Source organism: Aphis gossypii, unplaced genomic scaffold, assembly GCF_020184175.1.
Source record: "Aphis gossypii isolate Hap1 unplaced genomic scaffold, ASM2018417v2 Contig00773, whole genome shotgun sequence".
In the NCBI taxonomy this organism is placed as follows: Eukaryota; Metazoa; Arthropoda; class Insecta; order Hemiptera; family Aphididae; genus Aphis; species Aphis gossypii.
The window spans coordinates 1-25,100 of NW_026083276.1; the positions used below are offsets into that span (position 1 = coordinate 1).

General features: G+C 27.0%; 4 protein-coding genes across 4 annotated transcripts; 3 read left to right on the forward strand and 1 right to left on the reverse strand.

Moving 5' to 3' along the window:
- The first annotated feature begins 402 nt into the window (after positions 1 to 402).
- LOC126555276 (uncharacterized) lies at positions 403 to 5,216 on the forward strand. The gene is made up of 3 exons (XM_050210222.1): positions 403 to 582; positions 3,506 to 3,762; positions 4,653 to 5,216. Exons 2-3 carry the CDS (start codon positions 3,526 to 3,528, stop codon positions 4,914 to 4,916), a joined length of 501 nt encoding a protein of 166 aa, XP_050066179.1. The 5' UTR covers positions 403 to 582; positions 3,506 to 3,525; the 3' UTR covers positions 4,917 to 5,216.
- A 4,870-nt stretch (positions 5,217 to 10,086) lies between these two features.
- Positions 10,087 to 11,895, forward strand: LOC126555274 (eukaryotic initiation factor 4A-like). Its single transcript, XM_050210220.1, has 3 exons — positions 10,087 to 10,498; positions 10,553 to 10,934; positions 11,000 to 11,895. Exons 1-3 carry the CDS (start codon positions 10,127 to 10,129, stop codon positions 11,479 to 11,481), a joined length of 1,236 nt encoding a protein of 411 aa, XP_050066177.1. The 5' UTR covers positions 10,087 to 10,126; the 3' UTR covers positions 11,482 to 11,895.
- A 3,495-nt stretch (positions 11,896 to 15,390) lies between these two features.
- Positions 15,391 to 21,922, forward strand: LOC114126499 (uncharacterized). The gene is made up of 2 exons (XM_027990452.2): positions 15,391 to 16,074; positions 21,622 to 21,922. Exons 1-2 carry the CDS (start codon positions 15,829 to 15,831, stop codon positions 21,880 to 21,882), a joined length of 507 nt encoding a protein of 168 aa, XP_027846253.1. The 5' UTR covers positions 15,391 to 15,828; the 3' UTR covers positions 21,883 to 21,922.
- LOC126555277 (E3 SUMO-protein ligase KIAA1586-like) lies at positions 16,816 to 20,485 on the reverse strand. The gene is made up of 5 exons (XM_050210223.1): positions 20,210 to 20,485; positions 19,991 to 20,053; positions 19,603 to 19,776; positions 17,912 to 19,200; positions 16,816 to 17,851 (listed from the first exon to the last, which is right to left on the reverse strand). Exons 4-5 carry the CDS (start codon positions 18,978 to 18,980, stop codon positions 17,037 to 17,039), a joined length of 1,884 nt encoding a protein of 627 aa, XP_050066180.1. The 5' UTR covers positions 18,981 to 19,200; positions 19,603 to 19,776; positions 19,991 to 20,053; positions 20,210 to 20,485; the 3' UTR covers positions 16,816 to 17,036.
- Positions 21,923 to 25,100: the final 3,178 nt, after the last annotated feature.

A 25,100-nucleotide genomic window follows, 5' to 3' on the forward strand; every position in this document is an offset into this window, starting at 1 on the left:
ATTAAACACAGTACTGAATGATTAATTTAAATTTAAAAAAAACAGATACCGTATAGTTGAATAAGACGAATAAGTAATTAAATAGTAAGTACTTATATAGGGATGATATTTGTAAGTTAATATAGTCAATATAAGTCACACATTAGATCGGACTGATCTAATGACACTCATATGATATATCTTTTCGTATCCTCCTGTTTTTCGCTACTGATTGGCAATAATTATCTTGGATATTTAATAAATACAATAATATTTTTATCGAAGGAGTATAATTCAATTACTGATAACATAGAAAAATAGTTCTTAATGTTATTGCTAAAGTAATTACTGATCAGTGATTACTATAATAATATGTATTATGAAACAGACTGTATATAAGTACGGGTACGCGGACTGAGAACAATCCATGGATCAGTACTCAGTAAATCAGTCAATGTCCAGTGCTCAAACACGAAGTGTCATTTCAAATAAAACTTTAAAATTTCAAAATATTTTCAAATAATAATATACTGTTGTAACTCTTCTATAGTAAGAAATATTATATATATTATAAACACGTCTTAAATCAAGTAATTGGACTAAGTAAGTACCTATATATTTTGTTGTTTTTATTCATCCAATAATACACTACATATGTATTATTCATTGCTGTTGCTTATAATCATTAAAATCACGACAGATACGGAGAAATGCAAATTAAATAAACAAATTAATTTAATATTTTATATAGTTATGGTTTTTATTTAATAAGTAAACAATTACATAAAAAAATATAGAAAGATTTTAATCACTATATATTACATTATAATAAATATAAATTAAGAAAAAATCTGAACCTGAAAAATAATTTTGTTTTAATAAATAGCCAAATAAGAATTCAATGTTAGCATAAAATCAGCTTTTAATACCATCATAATATCATTGATTATAAATATTTATAATCAATGATAATATTTAACAATAATAATATAAATACTACCCCACAGCAAAATAATAACAATATGACAATAAATAAAGTAAATCCAATATAATAATATATTAGTTTTAATTTGATATTACATTATTGACATACGTCACGCATGAGCCAATTTTAAAATATATTATTTAGTTAACTTAAAGCTACTTAAATTACATTTGCATATTCATATTTTGTTTTTTTTTTATTTTTTTTTTTAATATAATTTTTTTTTATTCAGTTAATTACTATTAACTATATCCGAATGTAAGAAAACTAATTCATATTTTTTTTAATGATTTTCACATTTTATTTTGCTGAACTTTTTCACAGTTTACTTAAGATACTAATACATTTTCTCATTTGGTAACAAAATAAACAGTGTAAAGACGCTGTAACTGTTTTCCATGTTAATATTATGTATTAACATAATATACTAAATAGATGAAAATATTCAACAATTTCACTGTGGTTAACTCACTCCGCCGCAGTGCTCAAATTGGTAAATTGAAAGAATGGAACCCAAATAGAACTTTAAAAAAAACAGCGTTCCAACTGAACATTTAGTAGGAAATTAAATTAAAAAAACCGATAGGTACATGACAAAATAAAATATATCAATAAAAGTATAAAACTAATATATATTATATAGTTACCTAATACATTTTTAATACCAAATTAATAATAATAACTTTACAACAGAATGTTAATTATAAGTTAACAACAAAAACCTTTATTAAAAATGTATAATTTTATAAATATTTATACAAAATGCAAATTTTATTTTATATTACGTAGTGCGTACCCATGCGTTGGTCCCACTTAATACGGTTAGAAAATAAATGATTCTCGAAAATGTATGTATATAATTTTTAATATTTATTTAAACAATACAAATTTGTATCTATATTAGTGTTAAATGCGTATAAAACAAATATTATATATAGCTTCAATAATGTCATGTATTTTGTATTTTAAAATATTTTAATGATTTAACCACTTATTAATAACAATTTCATACTAGGTACGACAACCAATTAAATAACATGTACATAATAAAATTATTCATAACAAATGGCCCTCACGGTTTCATATTGTGCAAAAATGCTAAAATGTATAATTATAAGTATCTAATAGGTACAAAAGAATATCATATATTATACAATAAATCAGAGATTTATAAAATACCAATTTCAATTAATTATAAAAACTAGATGATGATATTCTAGCTTCGGGTTGTTTTATTTTTAATATTGATTTATACATTTCGTACAAATTAGATTCCTTAATAAATATTATTAATTTATTTATTAAACAATATTTCAGGAAAAAATCTCGATTAAAAGTAACAGAAAAATGTTTATTATGTTATTGTTATAACTTACATTTTGAGTTTAACGAATAAAAATGTAATTAAATAATTGTTTAATGGTATTGTTTGATGTTCGTTGGTCATCATCAATTTATATTTTATATAAATGTATTGATTATCTACTTAATAGTTAATATAAGTAATAATATTTGTATCTGCATATTAAATAATATTATACCTACTTGTATTGACGTTTGATTATTTTTATCAGACAGGAGAAAGAGCGAACAAAAGTATCACACATTGTTAAAGTTCAATTTTAATTATTATACCTATTAGCATTATGATGTATAATATTAATTATTACTGTTGTTATATTATTGCATAGTTCATGTTTATTTATTAATTATTAACTAACTATAATTCATTTGACATTTTATGACTTAAATATAATGTACGTTTATAAGTAACGTAACTTTAATTTAAACTCTGTCAAGTTCAGAAAGAATAATTCCATTTAATATTTATTTATTATTAATAGTACTCATTTACTATTCATAATTAATGATAATACAATGATAATAATATGGCAAACAACTGTGTGCCTATACAGATATATAGAATTATTATATGGTTTATTCTAAATATATCTGAGGTGTTTAAAAACATATTATAACCTCATAACAATCAATTCATATCATACTTCAAAAACTAAAGCTATTACCAAAACGAAACTATAAACACCATTCGATATTATACTAAAGGATAAAATATCGTTATTAATGATAAACAACTTATAATTTTCTATAGAAGTCTTAATTTTTAGCATTTTCATTTTTTATGAGTTCATAAAAATACACGTAACTATTGTACAAAAGATTATGCTTTGGTTAGATTAGGTCATTATTTTAGTTCACCAATACGTCAAAAACATACATAGCTATTTCGAGAAATCATGAAAAAAGCAACTAATATTATAAATACTGATGGTATCAAATCAAACAATATTCAAATGTATAAATGATAAATCAAAATATTAAAAATGATATTTGGCAAGTAAAGTAGTATAGACTATAGATACTGCTCAGAATTGTCGTCCAAATGAACAATAAACTAATAAGTCATAAATAATAACTATTAACACTCGTTCTAATGTTCCATTAACCCTCAAAAATAATATGTACGATGCACAATTGGATAGAAACACACAGTTAAATAAATCAACCATTCATTTTCAGATACATTTAAGTATATAACCATGAGTTCAATGCTATCATTTGTGTTGGAAAACGTACCCAGTGATTGGGAACCAGTAAGCACTTACACTAAAAGTTATGTTTTATTTGATGTACAAGACCAAAGTGTAGAATCAGAGCGTATAAAAACAATGTTTAATTCAACGTTATTAAACATAAATAGTATTAGGAGAGTGCAAAATCCTTTTCAGTATGGTCGATTCAAGTTACGACAAGAAATGCTAAACAATAATTTAGAGGTAAGAAAAAAGTATAAATTTTTATATTGAATACATCATAGTTAGGTTAAATTAGGTTAGGTATTTGTTTCAAAAAAAATAATAGGTAGATTCTCACAAATTACAATAATACATCAATATCTACATCATAACTAGAGCTGTGAATTTATGCAAACATTGTGCATTTTATACTGCATAGATTTGAAATTTTTTCAATGCACTCATTTATACTACTGATCATACAATCATTTACTTCTCTATTTCTCGCATAAATACACTGCATGTCTGCATAACACATAGGTAAACAATAACATTCGGTTGTCTATAATATTTATAAGCGAGATAATAATCACATCCAATAAAAATTAAAACTTATTTAATTATTACTAATTTCTATAAAAAATTGAATTGTGCATAAAAATATTTCTAAACATGGTTTTCGAAGTTCAATATATATATATATTTATGTAGCATAGACTTAATAGTTAATAATACTTATATACTCGTATCATATATTCGCCGAATAATTATCAATATCAATATAATATTACAATTATGAAAAATAAATATTTTTTTAACTTAATGCATTATCTATATTATAAAATATAAGACAATATGACATCTATAATCCATATGGCTTATTACTGAAGATGATATTTATCGCAATGTTATCTGTTTTCATTCTACTAACATTTCCTGCAATGATTTTCAAATTAGATATTTTGTAATTAATTTAATGGGAGTTACACACACAAAATGTGTTAAAATATTAGTGTAAGTAAAAAGAGACCTCCCTCAACCCCCCCCCCTGGATACGCCACTGTTGACTAAGTTATATTTTGCTCTACGACCTACGGCAGACCGTAGACGATAGTTTACCACATCACTAGATATTACATTTCGTATTACAGGAGGAGACTGTGTTTCATGTTGTACAAGAAAATGACTTAGAAACAGCTTTAAAATATACGTGTGATTATCGAAGATATAATCGAATATATAGATATAGGTGTGAAGCTACAAATAAGCATCCTCTCTTTTATTCCAATATCCAGAGCGCTGTTTCCAACCTGTCTTCATTTAACAATGGTTGCGTGTTGGTTGTCAATAAAATACCTGGTACAACAAAGACTCAAAGTGATTATTATATCCAATACGTGGTTGATTTTAAATAAACTGTACCTATTATATTTAAATGTACCTATTAATATTATTCGACTCTATAACTGTACTTACGTCATATCGATACATAAATATTAATAAACAAAAACAAATATAGTTATTTTCACTTAATCGAAAATATGCATGTTTTTGTTAGTGTACATATTAAATAATAAATAATAACTAGATGATAATACTTGTATAACATCATGTTAACAGTTGACATTATATTTTAAATTATAAAATTCATAACATATTATATTATCATAATAATATATTATAAAGTACCTACAGTTTTAACTATCTATACTTTAACGGGCTATTATTTTAACACATTTGAAATTATTATAATAAATTTACTAATTAATAATTAGTGAAGACATAATGTAAAATAGCCAATGCCAATAGGTATTGATTAGTAGGTAGGTAGGTATAATAATAATAATTGTAGTACCACATTTAATTAAATAAATATTATGTATTTATGTATTTCTCAAAATTATTATTTATTTTTATTTTTTTATTAATTAAATACAATTTATTAAATGTTATATAAGTACAACTGTATTGTAAACTGTAATATTATATTAATTTTTTTTATTGATAAATAATATAAATTTAATGTTGAATAAAAAATTTTACTATTATAGAGTTGTTTTTTTTTTTTTAATACCTACCCTCTCAATCTTTCATATTGGATGGTTTTCAATTAGAAATAAAAAATGTATAATTAAATTGAAACAATTTAATATACTACCTATTGCTTTTTAATATTTTGATTTATACATTTGAACTGTTTTACTATTGAATACAAAAATGTGAAAAATGATCCTATGGTTTCATTAGGTGCAATTATGTTTGTCAATTTTGTTTAGCTCCAAAATGGAATGAAGAATCTAAAGGAATGTGTTGTTTAAATGGAAAAATTAAATTAGAACACATTTTTGCCCCTACTGAACCATTGAATTCTCTCCTTATAGGCGATCATCCTAAAAAAGAGAATTCAAACGTAACATACGTTGTTATAATAATGTTTTTCAAATAACATCATTTAAAACTTTAAAAGTCTTAAAATAGTTTAAGGTAATTTTATGCCAACGTTTAAAGTCCAAGGTTAAGTATATCATTTGGCTGGTAGTCTATTATCGAATTGATCTGACGAATACAAATTTTTGAAGATATACTCTAGGGTAAACTCTGAAACTACTTATCAGATCTTCTTGATTTTTTTTTAAACGAAATAGTATATCACGAAGAAGGTTTCTGTCGTAATAGCTTGGAGAAAACCCTAATTTTTGTAGGCGCTAAAAGTCTAAAACAGGATTTTGAGATTTAAGATGAACCAATATTTTTGTTTATAAATGGTTACTATTAGTTTTTAATAATCATTAGTTATAATAATAAAGTGGTGAATGTGTTAACAAAGTCAAATTGTTTTACCAACCATATAAAAATCCACGAGACAGCACATTATTTCATCTAATCCACTGTAATAAAAAAAATTGATATAACTTTGAAACTTATAGGTTAGAAATTATAAACTTAGGTACACATCTCGCGGAGTTCACAATCTACAACAGGTGGATTTCCTACCTGATAATATACTGCTCGCATAATCATAAGAGTCTCACGGACAACTCCAAACGGAATGGCTATAATAATATAACCTGACAAACTCACTGAAAATACAAATAAATAAATAAAAAATTTATTTTCATCACATATTAAGTGTGCAATAAAAAAGCATTTTAAAGTGATGCGCTTACACAAGTTTTTGGAGATTTCCGATTTCTTCTTGGCAAATCACATGTACTTTACGCATTTTCTACATTTTTTGATTATCAAAATGTGTTCTTTTAAGGTACATTTCTTCGTTTTGGTTCAAATTCATTATTGGTTCAAAGTAAATATGTTCGTTATGTTACCATATTAGTCTTATTATAAATATTAATGTTATGTATGTGTAATAGTATTTCTTATAGTTTAAAATTTGTTAACAATTTACTATAGAAATTTTAATTAATATTATCTGTTACTAACTTTGTGTTAGAGAAAACAACATTTACTTATTATTATAATTTTACTGAATACCTAATTATAATACCTATTGATTGTTAATACAATGGACTTCAAATATTATAACAATGTATGGATCCTGTGTAAATTATATATATATATATCTACTAGCTGATCCCGTGCACTTCGTTGCTCGTTAAATATATCAACTCTATATGACTCAAACTTTGTTCAATTCGTTATTTAATATTCGGTAGATGATGTTCTAGATTTATCTTAAGTTTTCTGTTGCCCGGAATAAAAATTCTGATTCGCAACAGTATATTATCAGGTAGGCAATCTACCTGCTGTAGATTGCGGACCTAGTGCTGTTTGTATGCAAGTGTATGATTTAATTCTAATAAAGAATCAAAGTTATACCAAGTTTGACATAATACGGTGGATTAATATAATCAATTAATACATAATCTTAACCTAACCTTAACGTAGTAAAATTCGATGAATAAAAATACCAAATTTAACCCTTTTTAAATTAGCCTTTCTTCTTCCCACAGATCTGCACACAAACATTCATTTATATATAATATAGCTGATCCTGTGCACTTCGTGGCCCGAAAAAATCACAAAAAAATTATGATTGTTCAACTCATTTTTGGTGTAACTCACTGCAGTAAGTGCAACTCAGCCATGGAAGCAAAGATCATGGGAGCCAATTAACAAATAACAAAACACCAAACATTAATTTTTTTAATTTATTATAATTTATTTCTCAAAATTATATTTAAAAATATTGTTCACGCTATAGCATTAACAAACAATATAAATTTCTTAATGCTATAGCGTGAACAATATTTTTTATTAGCCCATCTTTAGCTAACACAAACAAACTGGATGTTTACCCACTCGAGAGCATGCCACGTATAATTGTCCGTGTGAAAAACATGGTGTGCTCAAATCTAAGCCACAAACAGACATCGTTTGGCCTTGGGACTTATTGATAATCATTGCAAATGCCAATATAATCGGAAATTGATAACGTTTAAATTGAATTGGCACATCTGTAGGTATAATAGGGATTCGTGGTATTAATATATTTTCACCTCTGAACTTGCCATTTAAAATGCTGGCTTCAATAACGTTTTTCATTATTTTTTTAATGACTAATCGCGTACCGTTGCACAGTCATAGAGGGTTCAAATTACGTAGCAAAATAATCGGAAATCCAACGTTCAATTGTAAATTATGCAGTGGTATGCCAGGCAAATCTAGTGAGTTCAAAATCTCTGTTGGAAAATTTGCAGCTTCGCTTGCATCGCAAACTATATCAATAGATTTGTATGATACCAAGTTTCCTGGCAAAAACTGTTGTATCTTCAGATTGAAATCGTCAACGTCCACATTTTTTGGCGATAAAATTTCTTTTTCTGCAAGCCACTCATGATTTATATACTGTATGTGCACATCGGGAAATATTTGTTCAATGAGAGCATCTTTCGAATTAATGATTGTGCAGAAATCGGTCGGTAATTTTACGCATCCAGTTTCATCTATAGTAACTTTTCCATCGCCGATATCTAAGAGTTGTTTTGAGAATGTTTCAGCGGATGGATCTTGGATAATTTTAACGCGCATATTTACTTTCAGCTGTACTTTTTCAATATTACGCCACCATGAAGATGATTTTAAGCAAGCGTTGATCTCATCAGCGTATGTTGAACATGGAATGACGAGAAGTGTTTGTCTGAAATCACCTGAAAGGACTAACAGAGTGCCGCCAAATGGCTTGTCGTTGTTTTAATATCTTTCAATGTCCTGTTCAATGCCTCGAGCGAATGCTTGTGTGCCATAGTACATTCATCTCAGATGATAATTTTACACTGTTTCAGCATTGTGGCCATGGACGATTGTTTTTTTTATGTTACACACTGCGTCAGAGTTATTTTGAATATTAAGTGGCAGCTTAAATATTTAATATGCTGTACTGTTGTTCTGCCTCCATCCAATAAAGTTTCCGCAATGCTCGATGAAGCAACGGCCAATGCGATGCCATTATTTGATCGTATTTTGTCGAGAATTATCGAAATAAAAAATGTTTTGCCAGTTCCACCTGGTGCATCCAAAAAGAAGAACCCACCTTGTCCTGCTAAAACTGCGAGCATAATGCGGTCGTAAATGGTTCTTTGTTCAATTAATTACATTAATTATATTTATTTTATTATATATTACCAATGGCAACCACTAATAAATTAATATTATTCTCAAATCTTATAACCCCATAGCAACCATTTATAAACAAAAATTTCTATCGTAAATCTCAAAATTCCTGTTTGAGCACCTCCTGGGGGTGGTCAATCCCCTTTTTGAATTAGCCTTAAACGTATTCTCAGACCTATCAAATATACACAGAAAATTTCATGAAAATCGGTCAAGTCGTTTCGAAGGAGTTCGATAACTAACACTGTGACACGAGAATTTTATATATTAGAAGAAAATTGTATTAAGAAGATTATATTATTAATTTTTTTATGTATGTTAATTTAAAATAACCTTATAAAATACTAGCTTAATATGCTAAGTATGAAACTGATTGGATTTTAAAAATTTGATGATAAATAATTAATATTAAAAATTATTATTTAGATACATCGATAAATTTTTGTTAATAAATATTATCAATTGGATAGTTAACCGTATTAGATGATGAGTGGTGATTTTTAATTTTAATAAAGTATGTGTTTAAATTAATTAAAATTATATTCTTATAGTGTCAGAATCCTTGAAAAGTTTTGTTATTACAGGTATAACAATAATTCATTGTTAAATGTATTGTATGTTAATTTTCGTCTATTGTTTTGTAGTTACTTCAAACTATTTTTATTAATATTGCATTAGTGTATTATTTTTGTTATATTATAATTTATAACCAATTAATAAATTATATACAATAAAATTATTTTACATTGTTGTTATTTTAACTGTATTAATTTTAGATAAGTATTTTTTAATTCTGTAATTTATTAAGATATAGTTTATCATTAAATGACAAAAAATTGTTATACTTATATGCCTACCTATATTAATTTTTGAGTTATACTTTTTTTAGTATTTACAAAATATTTGTGAGAATTAAATCTTTTGCATTTTTTCAAAATATTTTGTGTAGTTTTTTTAATTTTAATTTCATTGCTTTCAGAATATTTTAAAAATAATGAATTCTAATGAGACGAAAAATGGACCTCCTAGTGAAACCAATAACTACTCGGGACCATCCGGCATGGACTTTAGTGGAACTATTGAGTCGGACTGGAATGAAGTGGTGGATAACTTTGATGAGATGAATTTAAAAGAAGAATTGTTGCGTGGTATCTATGCATATGGTTATGAAAAGCCAACAGCTATTCAACAACGTGCTATTTTGCCGTGCATTAAGGGACATGATGTCATTGCTCAGGCCCAATATGGTACTGGAAAGACAGTTACTTTTTCAATTTCTATTCTCCAACGAATTGATATAAGTTTGAATGAGTGCCAAGCACTTATTTTGGCACCAACACGTGAATTGGTAAAACAGATTCAAAAGGTAAGCCTATTTGTTTGGTTAGATGAGCTGTTTACAATATAATATTGTTTTTAGATGGTTATTGCTTTGGGTTATTTCATGAAAGTAGATTGTCATGCTTGCATTGGCGGTACAAAGATTCGTGATGACATGCGTAAGCTGGATACTGGATCCCATGTAGTGGTAGGAACTCTTGGCCGTGTTTATGACATGATTGCTAGAAAATCACTACGAACTCAATTTATCAAGATATTTGTGTTGAACGAAGTTAATGAAATGTTGTCTCAAGGTTTCGAAAGGAAATATCAAATTAAAGAGGTGTTCAAATTCCTCGAAAAAGATATTCAGGTCATTAAGTTGTCTAGTACCATTCGCGAGGACGTTTTGAATGTGAGCACTCACTTCATGCGAAAACCAATACGCATTCTCGTTCAAAACGAAGAACTGATATTGAAAGGTTTGTATGATTGCCCTTAGTTTTTTAAGTCTATTTCCTTAATTAATTAATTTTTATTTATTTAGATATTAAACAGTTTTACATTAATGTTACCAAAGAAGAATGGAAGTTTGACACTTTATGTGATTTATTTGACACTCTTAGTTTCACCCAGGTTGTGATCTTCTGTAACACACATCGTAAGGTAGAGTGGTTGGCTGAAAATATGCATTTGAAAACATTTATTGTCTCAGCTATGCATAAAGGAATGAGCCAACGTCGATGTAAGCTAATTATGCGTCAATTCAATTCTGGTGCTAGTCGTGTTCTAATTACCACTGATTATTTCGCTCGAAGCAATTTTTGTGGTGTTTCAGCGGTTATCAATTATAATTTGCCTTCCAATCGCGAAAACTACATTTATAGGGTTAAACGTTGGTATTCCGGTCGTTATAGAGCCACCATTAATTTTATCACTGATGACGACAAAAGAACTATGAAGGATATTGAATCATATTACAACACTCAAGTGCTCGATATGCCACAAGATATGACCGATTTTCTGTAGACATTCTTTGTAACTGTGAGTAGTTACTTTGAATCAAGTGAAATACAGCGTTAAAAAACGGTTCAAATTTTCTTTTTATATATAAATACTTATATAAAAAAAAACCACAAAAAAATTGTAATTAAAAACTATCCAATATTTTATCATTAAACAGTTTTTTTTCCTTTTCATTTCACAGTGTTTGAGTGACATGACTATTGCAATAATCCAATTTACAAAAATGATAAGTGCACATTTTAATACTTGGTATATTTTGCTTTTAAATAAATCTTATTATACAATTTTCATAGTCTCGTTGTACTTCCGTTTGATGATTTCTTCTCGGTTGTAAATAGTATGTTGTCTTGAAATTGGCAGATTTTTTTAATATTATGTTTATGCTCTTAAATTTCAAAAGTTGTATTGAATACTGTTAAGCGTTTATAATAATTTTACAAGTATTGAAGTATTTTAATAAAATATATTGATTTATTTAATTGTAAAATGTTATTTACAATGAGTAATACGTAAGTATAAATGTTTGTAGATTGTGGATAAAAAAAGTTGTTCACCACTGTAGAACAAAAATATGTGGCTAAACACAAACAATTTTTTTATCAAACTTATTCATGAAAAAAAAAATCGATAGACCCAAAATTTTAGATTTAATAAACTACTAACTTGTGAAAAATGTCTAAATTACTATTTTTTGAGAAATATAATACTCAATTCTTAAAATATTAAGATAAAGTATAAAAAATAAAAGTTACTTAGAATTTCTTGTCAAAGCTTCTGAAACGTTGCCGCGAGCAACCAACATTATTCCCGCCGTATGACCACGCGCGATATTTAATCACAGCGCCTCAGCGTGTGAATTCAAACTTATAAATACGAAAAACTCCAAATCATCAGAAATATTATGTATAACGTGCTTTTGTAAAAATCATCAAAATCGAACGTTTAGAAATTAAGTTATAAATGAAAAAAAGCGAACTTTTTAGTGGACATTTATATTAAATTCAGAATCACGCAGCCGTTTCTATATAACAGTCGTTGCCATACATAGTAACAAAAAAAACAAACATTATCATTATTATTATTATTATTTACATTGTTGATAAAATTAGTTGGCTAAGTAAAAAAAAAAACAATTATTATTATTAATATTTATATACTATTCTAAATAATTCCTCATCAAGATTGTCTCAAAAACCACTCAACGTACGAACTTGAAATTTGGAATATCTAGTGGTAAAAAAACACAGACATCATTGTAACATCAATACATTCATCACTTCGTTCAGAATCTAACAAGTTACGCTGTACACAAACACAAAAAAGTAAAAACAAAAAAAAAAATAAACATGCATAATATATATATTATAATTATTGCTCGGAGTGTTAATAGATGTAAAACCAGATTGATGGTGATATTTTAATTAAAAAATTATGAAATTTAAAATTCAGAACTAAAAGTTCTAAGTTTTCACTTTTAACGGCAGTCCCTGTAACTGCCAATATATATATATTTTTTAAACTGAAATGTTTTTTTTATAAAAAAGTTATATAGTAATATATAAGTTAAATAATTGTAAAAGTTAAAAATTACTTACTTATAAGTTGTAACCCTATAGAAGTTTTGGAGGAACTAACAGAGATTTTTTTTTATTACACTCGTTTGTTTGAAAAATTTCTATGAATTATAATATTTTTCTATCGGTCTCATAAATATTGTAATAAAACATTAGGTAATTTATTCTCCTGTTGAAAGATAATTACTACTACCACATTAATAATAATCAGATTTATATTAAGTAATTAAAGAATAAACAAGTACCTTATTTATTAATGTACTAATTAGGTTATAGGTAATAAGGTCATTAAAACGAATAAATAAACATATAAGGGGACATCGTTTATTTCATGATAATAATGATTCCTGTTATCACGAGGCCGAAATGTTTGGTGCCCAATATTCTATATATAGCCTAAAGCTTTATGCAAATATTTTTGGTTATGGGTATTGAAAGCGGTAACACGTGCAACATATGATTTTAAACATGTTCTATATCTAATGTACCGATTGATATAATGAAGCTACAAGAATTCTGAAAACAGATTTGAATTTACGGTCAAGTCTGCTTGAGATTGACTATTCCTCATTTTTGATTTTTTGATTTGAATTTCTCCAAAAATATAATTTTGTAAAAATTTTAAATACTCTTTTTTAATATACTGTTAATAGGGTATTTTTAAAGGGGGGAGGGGTAAAATAAAAAATAACGTGGTAAGGTCGATTTCAAGTAGACTACGGACGACAATTTCTAGTTATACTAGTGATTAGATTATTCCGAATTTGAAATTCGAAAATCAATTTGCAAAAACATCATCTAAGCGATTTCAATTATTAGGCTGAAGTTCAGCCGCTGAACCAAATAAAAATGTATTTCATTGTCCATTACTTTTGTTGAGTTTTTTTTTCATATATGTAATATATAAATTGTTTGTATGTTTAATTCTTAATTTTTTTTTTTTATCGCGTTTGACTGCAGTACACTGGAATACAATAGATTAGAACATACATATTTACCTAAAACATAGAATATATCTTACAGTAAAAATTAAAAAAAATTAAAAATTAGGTTAGATAAAAACAAATAAATCTATAAAATTATAAAATTATAATAGTATAGGTATGTTTAAGTATGGACTATAGAGTAATAAATAGGTAGGCTGTTTATTGGTAACTTCTTTGGTAAAATTTGGATCTCCGCTACAAAAAATTTGTCATATTTATTCTTAATACAAGTAAGAAATAAAAAAGCACTCACTTTATTTAATATTTTTCAATTTTATAATTCTCTAGAAACTGAGTAATTATTTATTTTTAAGACTCTCCCTTCACCATTGAAAAATCCTGAGTACGCTATTTAGCCAGTTGGTTACTCCTATAGTCCTATTGTATAATAATTAATATTATTAATAATCGTAAGAATTTTTAGTTAAAAATGTATTAAATGTTTTTATTTATAGCTAAGGATTCAAAGTTTAATACAGAGTTCCCCTGAAGATTTTCTAAATGCCATTAAAAAACTATCGAAATACCGCATAACTATAAAATCACATAGATACTGTTTAGGAGAGACATAAAACTAATAAATTTGTTTTCAAGACAAATCATTTGCGTTCAGAATCGTTTTTCGTATACAATGATACCTATTATTGCATTCAAATTTAACACGTCCATTATAGTGACCAAGGCTACTCTCCATATGTCCGAGGTTCACTCCGATATCCATAACGGCATAACCTTCTGTACAGCAGAACATTACCCACTTTACACTTGCCTATCTTAATTTTTATAATTAATTTTTGTTAATTTCATGAGTTTTTCGATATTTTTAGAACAAATGCGTACCTACCTATGTATTTATCAATTTAATGTAAAATTAGGTACTATGGATATATTTTATTTTTGCTACTACCTACAGTGAAATGTTGTCGTCTTATCGGTAAATATTTCTTAAATGTGAAAGAACACTACATAATGCAAATTATATATTTTTTACATGTATATTAATTTGTAAATAGGTAAATAAAATTTAATAAAACAGTTTTTAATTTATTGTCTTGTATAAAATATGAATTATAGAATCGATATTAAATTGTATTTAGATGTTTTATTTAAGAATTAATTTATTTGAACATAAAAAATGTACCTATTTTTTAATGAGTAATTTTTCGAAACTAAAAATTATTTTCAGTAGACATTTTATATTTCCAAGTCATTTTTTAGTAGCATTTTCATGGTTAAAATGCATTTTTTTAGCATAAATAGTAACATTTCAATGGCTTTTTCTATGATACTGTCTACACAAGCCACAATTATAGACAATTCAAAATGGTGTACACAATACACATGCTGAGATACGAGAATGACGTAACGTCGTACAAACATACAAACATTACGAAGTACAGACTACAGACGATCCAAAAACCGCCAACACCTCAGGTTTTCCCTAACGGAGACGGTATAATAAGTCGTGTTTATCATGATTAAATTAAAAATAGATCTTTATTTGTTTATTTTGAGCCAAGAGTTTAGGACCGCTGTCGTCCAGTCCGAATATCGTCACTCCATCCCTGTCCCCACCGCCGTCATAGTATTTTAAATTTTAATTAATATTTTTTCCTCGATAATCGCCAATCAGTGTTATTGCGTTACTTTCGTCCACGACCGTATTCCGCCATCCGACCATCGACCGTCATCAGACGCCCAAACTAACCGACGAATTACGATTTTTATTTTTCGGGAAAACAATATCGTACAACAACGATTGACACGCTATTCTCGATTTAGTCGCGAATATGGACGATTCAAATTCAATGTTGGCTTTTGTGTTGAATCACTTGCCAGACTATTGGGACCCCGTGCCTTCATATACATGCAGCAATATGGTGTTCTCTCTGTCGCCGTCGAGAAACGCCGATGAATATTATTTTGTCGAATCGATGTTTTACGGAGCACACGTCAGTCGAATTTCAAGAGTGCAAAACCCATTCACGTACGGCCGTTTCATGTTGAGGCGTGAAATGATTCAGTCCACTTATGAAGTAAGTACCTAATACCTATATAGGTACCTACTCGTGGTCTTCATATTATTATGTGTGCTTCATACTGTGGCACTATGCTATGTACACACCTTGTATAATACACGGATACTATTAAAATATGTAAAAGAATAATAGTTGAATTAATATAATATGATATTGTATTAACCATTATATAGTGGCCTATCTATGTAGCATAGACGGTAGTAGACACAGCTAGATAAGGTGGCTTAGCTCTCTCAAATATTTTAGACAATAAGTCACTAAAAATATTTTCTTCAATGAAGTACAGTACTTAGATTTCTAAGATAGAAAAGAATATCCTGTGGCAACATCAGCTTAATTTTTTCAAATAAGAAACTAATTATTTTTGCTCTAAATTATTGAGCCAATTTTGTCCTTTTTAATTTTAAATTATTGAAAATATAGTCTTTTAGGACTGTTCTTACAATGTTTAGTAGGTAGCCTGATTAAATTTCCATTAACGATAGTAAATACCCATTATACTAATATACATATTGATGTAAATTTGTATAATAGGTATATTTCAAACCATTTACTGACTTATGGAGAAGTATTTTATGGAAAATGTCTAAATAGATAAATTAATACCTAAGGAAAAAATAAATTTTGGTCCTACTTGCACTTATGCTTTAGTATAACCTGTCCGGTTGATCTTGGCCATCTACCGACTTCACAAACTACCAAAATAATTAGTATTACTTTACATTATAACTTATAAGCAGTGCTTGATTTGGAAAAAAAATAGAAGGGGGACTCAGCAGATATTTGATGAACAAGCGTTCCACACAAAATTAACCGTCACATTACCGTGGGGGGCAAAGCCCCCCACACCCCCCTTCAACCACCCATAATCCCAAAAAAATAAATTTGTTATACAAACATATATTAAAACTTAAAAGAAAAATACACTCTTTTGTTAATTATTTTTTTAAGACATAATACTACATATTAAATAAGGTCCATAAATGGTCATATGATTTATCTTCATCTTTAAAAGATCTTTTAGGACAATTTAATTCATCTGCATTTCTTCTGCCACTTTTAATCCAGGTCTCAACATAATGATCTGGTTTGAACAACTGAATGGGAGGTCCGATGCAGTTAAGAAAAACCAATGAAGATATATGCCCTGTAGTCAAAGCATTTCTTTTTGATGTTACTATGTTGTTCATCGCACTGAATGATCTCTCACATTCAGAGGAAGAAATTGCAATTGTTCTGACTGCAGTCAAAAGAGGATGTAGATCGTTTATTTGTGAGGAATCTTTTGTATCTTTAAACTCACGGAATCCTCGGATCGTAGTTTTTTCATCTAAATGAAACCTTGTAACTAATCTTCTAACACAGTCATCTCCATACAGAATATCAACATTATCAGGCCAGTAATTAGAATTTAACACATCCAAATCTTTTAAAAGTTCATCAAACTCACTTTTAAAGCCATTTTTATTTTTAGACACATGATTTGCTTGAGTAGTAAATAGTCTAGTACCCAAGTTATTAGCTAAACTCATAAAGAACTGACCATGTTGAATTTTAGGAATTGATTTGTTTGTGATTAATTGTACATTTTTGAACATAAAATGTGTCCCTGCATCCATAGCTTCTTGTGTTTTTGGTCCACATATATTAGCCATTGAATCAAATATTCTAATGGTACGTTCTATAGCCCTATTTGCAGCTGAAAGTGATAAACTTCTCTCTTGCAACTGTAACGATAAGTCTGCAAGTTCAGATAGCCCATCATACATAATTCCTGAAATACAAAGAAAGTTAATTAAAAATGTAATTTAAAAACAAAAAATACTCGATTTACCTAGATTCATAATAAATTCTACTGATGTTAGAATACGTTTTAGGCCCACATATTTAGATCTTTCTTTTGAGTCTCTTTTTATATCAATAGCTGCTTTAGAAAAATGATCAGATAGTGACACATAATTATTCCAAACTGCTTTTAATGTTTTTTCACTAGAAGCAACCCATCTAATTGTGAAGATTTTACCAATATGTAAGAGTTTCGTTTCTAATGAAGCAGCACACTCACTAAGTTCATTCATGTTTTTGGGTGATTGATGATACAATGCATATATTTTTTCTATGAATGACTGGAAATGATTTGTTCCTTGAACTTCTTTTAATGTATCAGATACTGCTAATTCTAATCGATGGTTACAGCAATGCCAAATTAAAATGTTAGGATATATGCTTTGTAGCTGAACACCAACACCGGACAATCTACCCAACATATTTGAAGCACCGTCGCTCACAAAAGCTATCAAATTTTCTTTTAAAAAATCGTCCGTTAACCCATGTGCATAAAGATCAGTTAAAATAGCAGTTTTTATAGAATTAGCAGATGTATTTTGAACTTCAATAATATTAAAAAAGTATGTAATCACATCATTGTTATTGGATACAGCAGATCTCAAACAAATAACCAACATACTCTTTTGGCTTAACGTTGTAGACTCGTCAACAATAATACATATTTTTCTTTTGTTATGCAAAAGGTCAAGACATAGTTTCTTTCGCATTTCAAATGTTATATGATCAATTATATTGCTACATGCTTTATTTGTTTGAAGAATTCTCCCCATATCCAAGCCATTAATTATTTGAAGATCCACTAAATTTTGCATGTCTGTGTAAGGTCTTTGATTCTTTGCTATGGTATATGCTGTCCTGAATATTCTTTTTGTATTTTCAATGTCAATATATGAAGTTTTTAATACTTGAGTTGGCATAATTTCCAACTTTTGTTTTTCAATTATACGTTCAGCGTGTAAATGGCTTTGAGAAGATTTATGTTTTGAAATTTTTTTTCTTAAATTTGTTTGCTGTTTCTTAAAATCATCTCCAACTTTACATATTTCTCCATTCATCCATTCTTGTGAACCATGAGTGCCTTGGTGTTTTGTTAAATTAAAATTGGCCTTAGAACATATTTTGCAACCAATTTTTTTTTTATTGAAAAAAATCCATGAATATTCTTCTGTAAAATACTTCACTTGTTTATCGTCCCAACAATCTGGTGATTCTGTATTTGGTAAAAAGACTTCATTTTCTGATGCTTTAGTTTCCACTTTCTGCAGTAATATTGCCCTAAAAATTATATATAGACATATAGTTATATATTTTAATATAAGTATACAATAATACATTTTATCAAACAAGCCAATTATTTAGTTTGATCTATAAAAGCATATATTTTCAAAAAACATTGCCTAGTATAAAATATATTCTGCATGCAATTAAAAGCTGAGAAAATGTGAACTTATTTTCACAAGAATAATGTAAAATGAATGGAATTCATACACAAGCTCTTAATAAATTTAATTAAAAATTTAAAAATGTATATAAATCCAAAAGCAAAATTATAACTATTGGCTATAAATGTTCAATAGTATTATTATTATATTGTATACTACTAAAAGCTAATTAAATAAGTAGGCAGAATAGTGTAAAATGTTTAATGATTACAATATACATGCTTTTAATAATTACCCACTGTTTAATAGTTAATCAATTGCAGATTAACTATTATGAAAAATAATTTTAAGATTGTTATGAAGACTTAATTGTGAAAATTTCTTTTTTAAACACTGTATGTGGCAAGTTATAGCATAACAATCTCTTATATAGAACACGGACTGTGTTATGGTTGTAGAATCAGTTTTGCTGTTCGAAATAATTAAACACTAATTAGTAATTACACACTTGTAAAATTTAACTCTAATTATACACCTGTCTTTAGATTAAATTAAATAAATAAAATTATTATTATTAATTTAATCCAAATACCAACACAATAAAATATCTACATATGATTGATATGAGAAATAATTTATTTTATAACATAAATTATTACATTAAAATATTTGATATTACTTACCAGTGGCAGTGTAATATTCATTGACACACTTTCAATATTCATTTGGGTATTCACAGAGGTCTCCTATAAAACAAGAACACCAAACAAGTCTATACTATCAAGTTGATAATTGTGTTATAATAAATCAATTACTAAATATAATAAAAATGCAACAGGTACAAAATAATAAGATTATACTCAAATAATAAAGGTTAAAAACTATAAATCATTTGCTCATACCTCATTGTTATTGGTTGGTTTTAATTTCTTTTTGAAGTAAGAAAGTACAGTACATTTTCTTTTAGATTCCATTTTTCAATTTCTGGTAATCTGATATGAATTTTTTGATGACAAATTAAAATTTTTAAATGACACAGGTTATACGTTATACCTAATTATTATAATTCTTAAAATAGACTTTCCTAATAATTATGAGTTAATAAACAATTTAAGGTTTTTCAATGTTCACACTAAAATCTTGAGTAATAAATGTAAAAATGTAGAATGACAGTTGATTTTTTCAACAACCGTCAATCAACGACGTCATAGATAATAGAAGAATTCTATTATCTTCTATTATAGTATTATCTATTATCTATGAACGTTGTTTTCACAAGCCCATGAACCATGGTATTAATAATTATACTTTGGTAATTGGAGATAAGACGAGTTATCACATCATCTATTATATTACGTATATCGTCATTTATATTATGATTTACGATTTATAAAAATTTAATTCATAAAATGTATCTATGGCATAATCACAGATATATGCTTATAGCTTATATTTATGTGGACATAATACAATTTATTAGCAATTTAACAATCAATTTTTTTTTTCATTTTCGATTCAAATGTATAAATATTATGGCTATAGATTATAGCCTATAGGTATATTTTGCATCAGAAAAACTGATGATTTACAAATTCTCTATAGTAAATGTTGCGTTCCCAGCGTTCCGTTTCAAATAAATAGAAGGGGTACGCTAAAAAAAAATTTAAAAAGAAGGGGGACTCCGTCCCCCCGCGTCCCCCCCCAAATCAAGTACTGCTTATAAGATAGTAATTGAAACGATCACCGATGACCAAGATGAACTAAATGGGTTATAGGTAATAGGTAAATAATTTAATATTTGTTAATGATGTTATTTTTTTTTATTATTATTATTTTATGTCTTATAAATTATTAATAAAAACAAACAAGGTTACACATTATATTTTAACAAAACTGAGTTGAATAAAATATTTTTAAGAAATTTGTTCGCCCTAACTAGGTAGGTAGTGTGAAACACTATGCACCTGTACGTTTGTACCTTAGATTATGTACCTATAAAACCAGATTCCATTTATCATGTACACACTGTAATGTGGTACATACCTATAAACACCTATAAGCTTATTTATTTCAAAATTTAATTAAAAATCATTTTAATTGTGTCAAAAACTAGAAATGAGTGATTGAAGTAAAACCTATTCCTATCTGTGGATGTAGATGCCTATTAATATTGGCTAGGAAGTAGGAGTGTTTTACTTGATAATTAGAAGAAGAAAGTAGTACCTATTATGAAGTATTAACTGTTGTTAACTTGCTGTTTGTGAATTTTCATTATTTTCTATCAGTATATTTTTATTGAAAATATTTATTACAGGATACAGTTTTTCACGGAGTTCATAAAGATGATTTGAAGATAGCATTGAAATTTAACTGTGATTATAGAAGATATGCAAGAAAACGAGATGGAGGGATATATGAAAACTCTCAACATCCTATGTTTTATAAAACATTTTCAGATTTATTAAACAACACAACACATGCTATTACTGACATAAATGTCTTAGTTGTAAAAATATTGACAGATGCACCAAAAACACAATGTGATTATTATGTTCAATATATTGTTAAATTTTGATTTATTTCTTTAATTAAAAAGCAAGATTTTAATTCATAAATTAATTTTAATTAATTATTAACTACCATTAAAATAACAATATCCTGTTTTTTATATTTAAAAAAAAAAATTAACATAGATAATAGGATAATAGGTATACTAAGATAATTAGGTCAACCTAATTTAATGCAAAGTAAAGTTTTCTAATAAGTACCAGAAATAAAAACATTTTGCCTATTGTACTTAATATATTATACATTAATTTATACTTATACATCATAATGATTGTGTTTAATCAATGGACGTTGGTTAAATAAAATATATTTTCTGTAAATTTTTTTAAGCTTAATTTCATTTCACTATTTTATAAGACTGTTAACTATTTTATGATTATTTAAAAAGGTTGATAACTATGTATTATTACACAACTTCCTTTCATTTTCATTTTCATTAAATTATTATGTTTTTCATACATTTGATGTTATTTTAACTTATGATTTTGTGAGTATAATTGTTTTGTAATTTTATTTTATTATTTATTTCATCATTTACATACCATGAATATTCATTTTTAGATTATCCATTGATGTAGTTGGACAAAATGACTAATAAAATGTTTAATCACACATCAAATTGTATGATATAATTGCATTATTATAATTGATTGACCATTTGACCATATTATACTTATTGTCCTCATTTATAAAATAAAAAATTAACTAGAATTTTGGTCAAAGCCCATTTGGCTCCTGTTTTAACAAAAAGATAAATTTTCAAACGACTGGTTTTTTACAATACAAATTCATCTTCTTTTCATACAAACTTTAAACTGTCTTAAAAGAGGTGTGGTAAACATGATGTGTTGGTGTTAACTAAGTAAATTATAAATATTATATAGAAAAATTAGCGTGATTTTTTTTAAATAAAATAATATATTAATTTTAGTGTTAAAAAAATGCATGTTCAGTAGAAAAGAAATCATACATTGTGTAAATTTTTTAGGCATAAGTTTTTTGTATAATCCATACATGTTATTTAACTCTAAGAAAATTCATCAATGATGTTCCTAATGAACTCTTGCTTTTTAAAAAATTTAGGTGCATTGACATGACTGAGCTATAATTTAATTTTTTTCTATGGGAGTCGTTTAAGAATTAATTTGTTCATTAAATCTTTATTGATGGGAGCCATTTGGGATCCGCCAATAATTTTATTTTTCTAGCAAATTTAATGAAATTTACAATAAAGGGTAATCTAAGTCAGTAATTGAAAAATTATTAAAATGTCTCCCAAATGTAATCATGTAAATATTTTTGATAGTCATAAACCCATAATAAGTAGCACCGTTGATTAAAAATGTACAAAACTACATGTATAATTAATCAATGGTAGCACTTTAATCAAAACAACCACTCTTATTATTTTCTATTATACATATTATATCCTTCACACCTAGGTATTTAACGCTGTGTCACTGCATTTACCTTTTAATCATAGAATGTGAAGGAATTTATTTTTAATATTGTTTGTATGAAAAAATAAAACTTAGATACCCATAATATTTTGGTTATATCAATCAACACAAGATATTTAAAAAAATTACAGTTTTAAATTATCATTCAACTATTTTATATTTTATAAATAATGTGATCTTTAATATTAATTCTATGTATTAAAGCATTTGTAGATATTTTAAATTTATGTTGTGCGTCAACAGTGGTCAGTGAGGTATAGTTTAGCCGCTTAGGGGATTTCTGATTACACCTAATGAACACATCAGAAATTGTTTTCAATAAGATATTGTTTTTTTGTAAGTGTCCTCAAAATAGTTAATCATTGGTGATAACATATTTTCATTTTCCACATAATAATTTGATTCAACTAAATCATCAAAATATTTTATAGTTTTATTTATTGGAACAAAAGCAAGTGCACAAAGATGTCGAATTTGTAATGAAAATTCTGCATCTTCAGCGTACATATTTTGTAATCCATTTTCTTGTATTTTATGCCATAGACATTGTTGAAAATGAAAAAAACATCCTTTTATTTCCGAATTGGGAAATACGTCTGTAAATGCTAATATAAATGGTTGTTCGAAATCAATCATAATAGTGCTTGGATTTAAATCCGGTTCAAATCTTTTTAAAACATTTAAAATTTCTATATACGATTGTTTTGTACGATTAGTCATTAATATGTAAACAACTGCATAAGTTATTTGGTTATAACAGACGTGTATGGTATATAATTGTGAAAACAATTTTGGAACTGTCCGAAATGTCCCATCTGCCATCCGAATATTACAGTTTTTAAGTATTTTTAAATTATTAATCGTCGAAAAAATCAAAATTCTTTTTTCGTTTTTATTGTCATAAAGTAAAAATTGTTTATTATTAACTAATTGGTATTCAAGAGGTTCCTATATTTAAATCGTTAACTGTTAATGGATTTTGAGGACAAACTTGATCTTTGCAGGACCTTACTCTACGGATGGTTCGAGAAATCAGTGATTGACTTGGTAATTGAGCAGCAACAACTAGTGGAACAGTAGCAACAGCTTCACTTATTAAATTTCTTGTGCACACTTGATTACTTTTTGCATTATCTTTAATTTTTTCCATAAGTTCCCTAACTTGAATATTGACACCATTTGGCGCATGTGAATGACAAGATTCCTTTAGTATTGTGCCTATAAATAATAATATATCATTTATATAAATTAACATACTCAATAAATTATAGTATTTATATAATACAATAGTATTATTTACCTGTTTCATCTTTGGTACTTGTAAAACACGAACTGCATTTATATTTATTATATTCAGTACAGCGCCAAATATATTTATTTTTACCATTAGGTACTATAAAAAATATGGAGATATCCATTTTGTAATAATAGGTTATTACCTTTTTGACTTTTAATAAAAGTAAGAGTCATATTGAAGAAAAAAAATCAAAGGCCAAGTACGTCAATTGACGAATGACGAGTAAAACTCTTATGACAAAATTATCATTAATCTGCTAAAATTTCTAGCTAGTTAAGTTATACCTAATAAACCGATAAGGCCTTTACCATTTTTATCTTAATAGCATAATATGTATAGTGGATACGTATGAAATACCTATATAGTCTATAGTGACGGGGATCACCGGCCAGTTTTTGTGTTGCAGACTACGAACAACTACATTAAAATATTATATTTCTACAATAAAATATACAATTTAAACCAGAG

What these genes read in the sequence shown, in the direction of transcription:
- LOC126555276 (XM_050210222.1), top strand. Translation starts at nt 3,526, where the DNA reads ATGAGTTCAATGCTATCATTTGTGTTGGAAAACGTACCCAGTGATTGG. An exon ending in TGCTAAACAATAATTTAGAG is followed by an intron (nt 3,763 to 4,652) that starts GTAAGAAAAAAG and finishes TTCGTATTACAG; the next exon opens with GAGGAGACTGTGTTTCATGT.
- LOC126555274 (XM_050210220.1), top strand. Translation starts at nt 10,127, where the DNA reads ATGAATTCTAATGAGACGAAAAATGGACCTCCTAGTGAAACCAATAAC. An exon ending in TGGTAAAACAGATTCAAAAG is followed by an intron (nt 10,499 to 10,552) that starts GTAAGCCTATTT and finishes TATTGTTTTTAG; the next exon opens with ATGGTTATTGCTTTGGGTTA. An exon ending in CGAAGAACTGATATTGAAAG is followed by an intron (nt 10,935 to 10,999) that starts GTTTGTATGATT and finishes TTATTTATTTAG; the next exon opens with ATATTAAACAGTTTTACATT.
- LOC114126499 (XM_027990452.2), top strand. Translation starts at nt 15,829, where the DNA reads ATGGACGATTCAAATTCAATGTTGGCTTTTGTGTTGAATCACTTGCCA. An exon ending in TGATTCAGTCCACTTATGAA is followed by an intron (nt 16,075 to 21,621) that starts GTAAGTACCTAA and finishes TATTTATTACAG; the next exon opens with GATACAGTTTTTCACGGAGT.
- LOC126555277 (XM_050210223.1), bottom strand. Translation starts at nt 18,980, where the DNA reads ATGAATGGAGAAATATGTAAAGTTGGAGATGATTTTAAGAAACAGCAA. An exon ending in AGAATTTATTATGAATCTAG is followed by an intron (nt 17,852 to 17,911) that starts GTAAATCGAGTA and finishes TTTGTATTTCAG; the next exon opens with GAATTATGTATGATGGGCTA.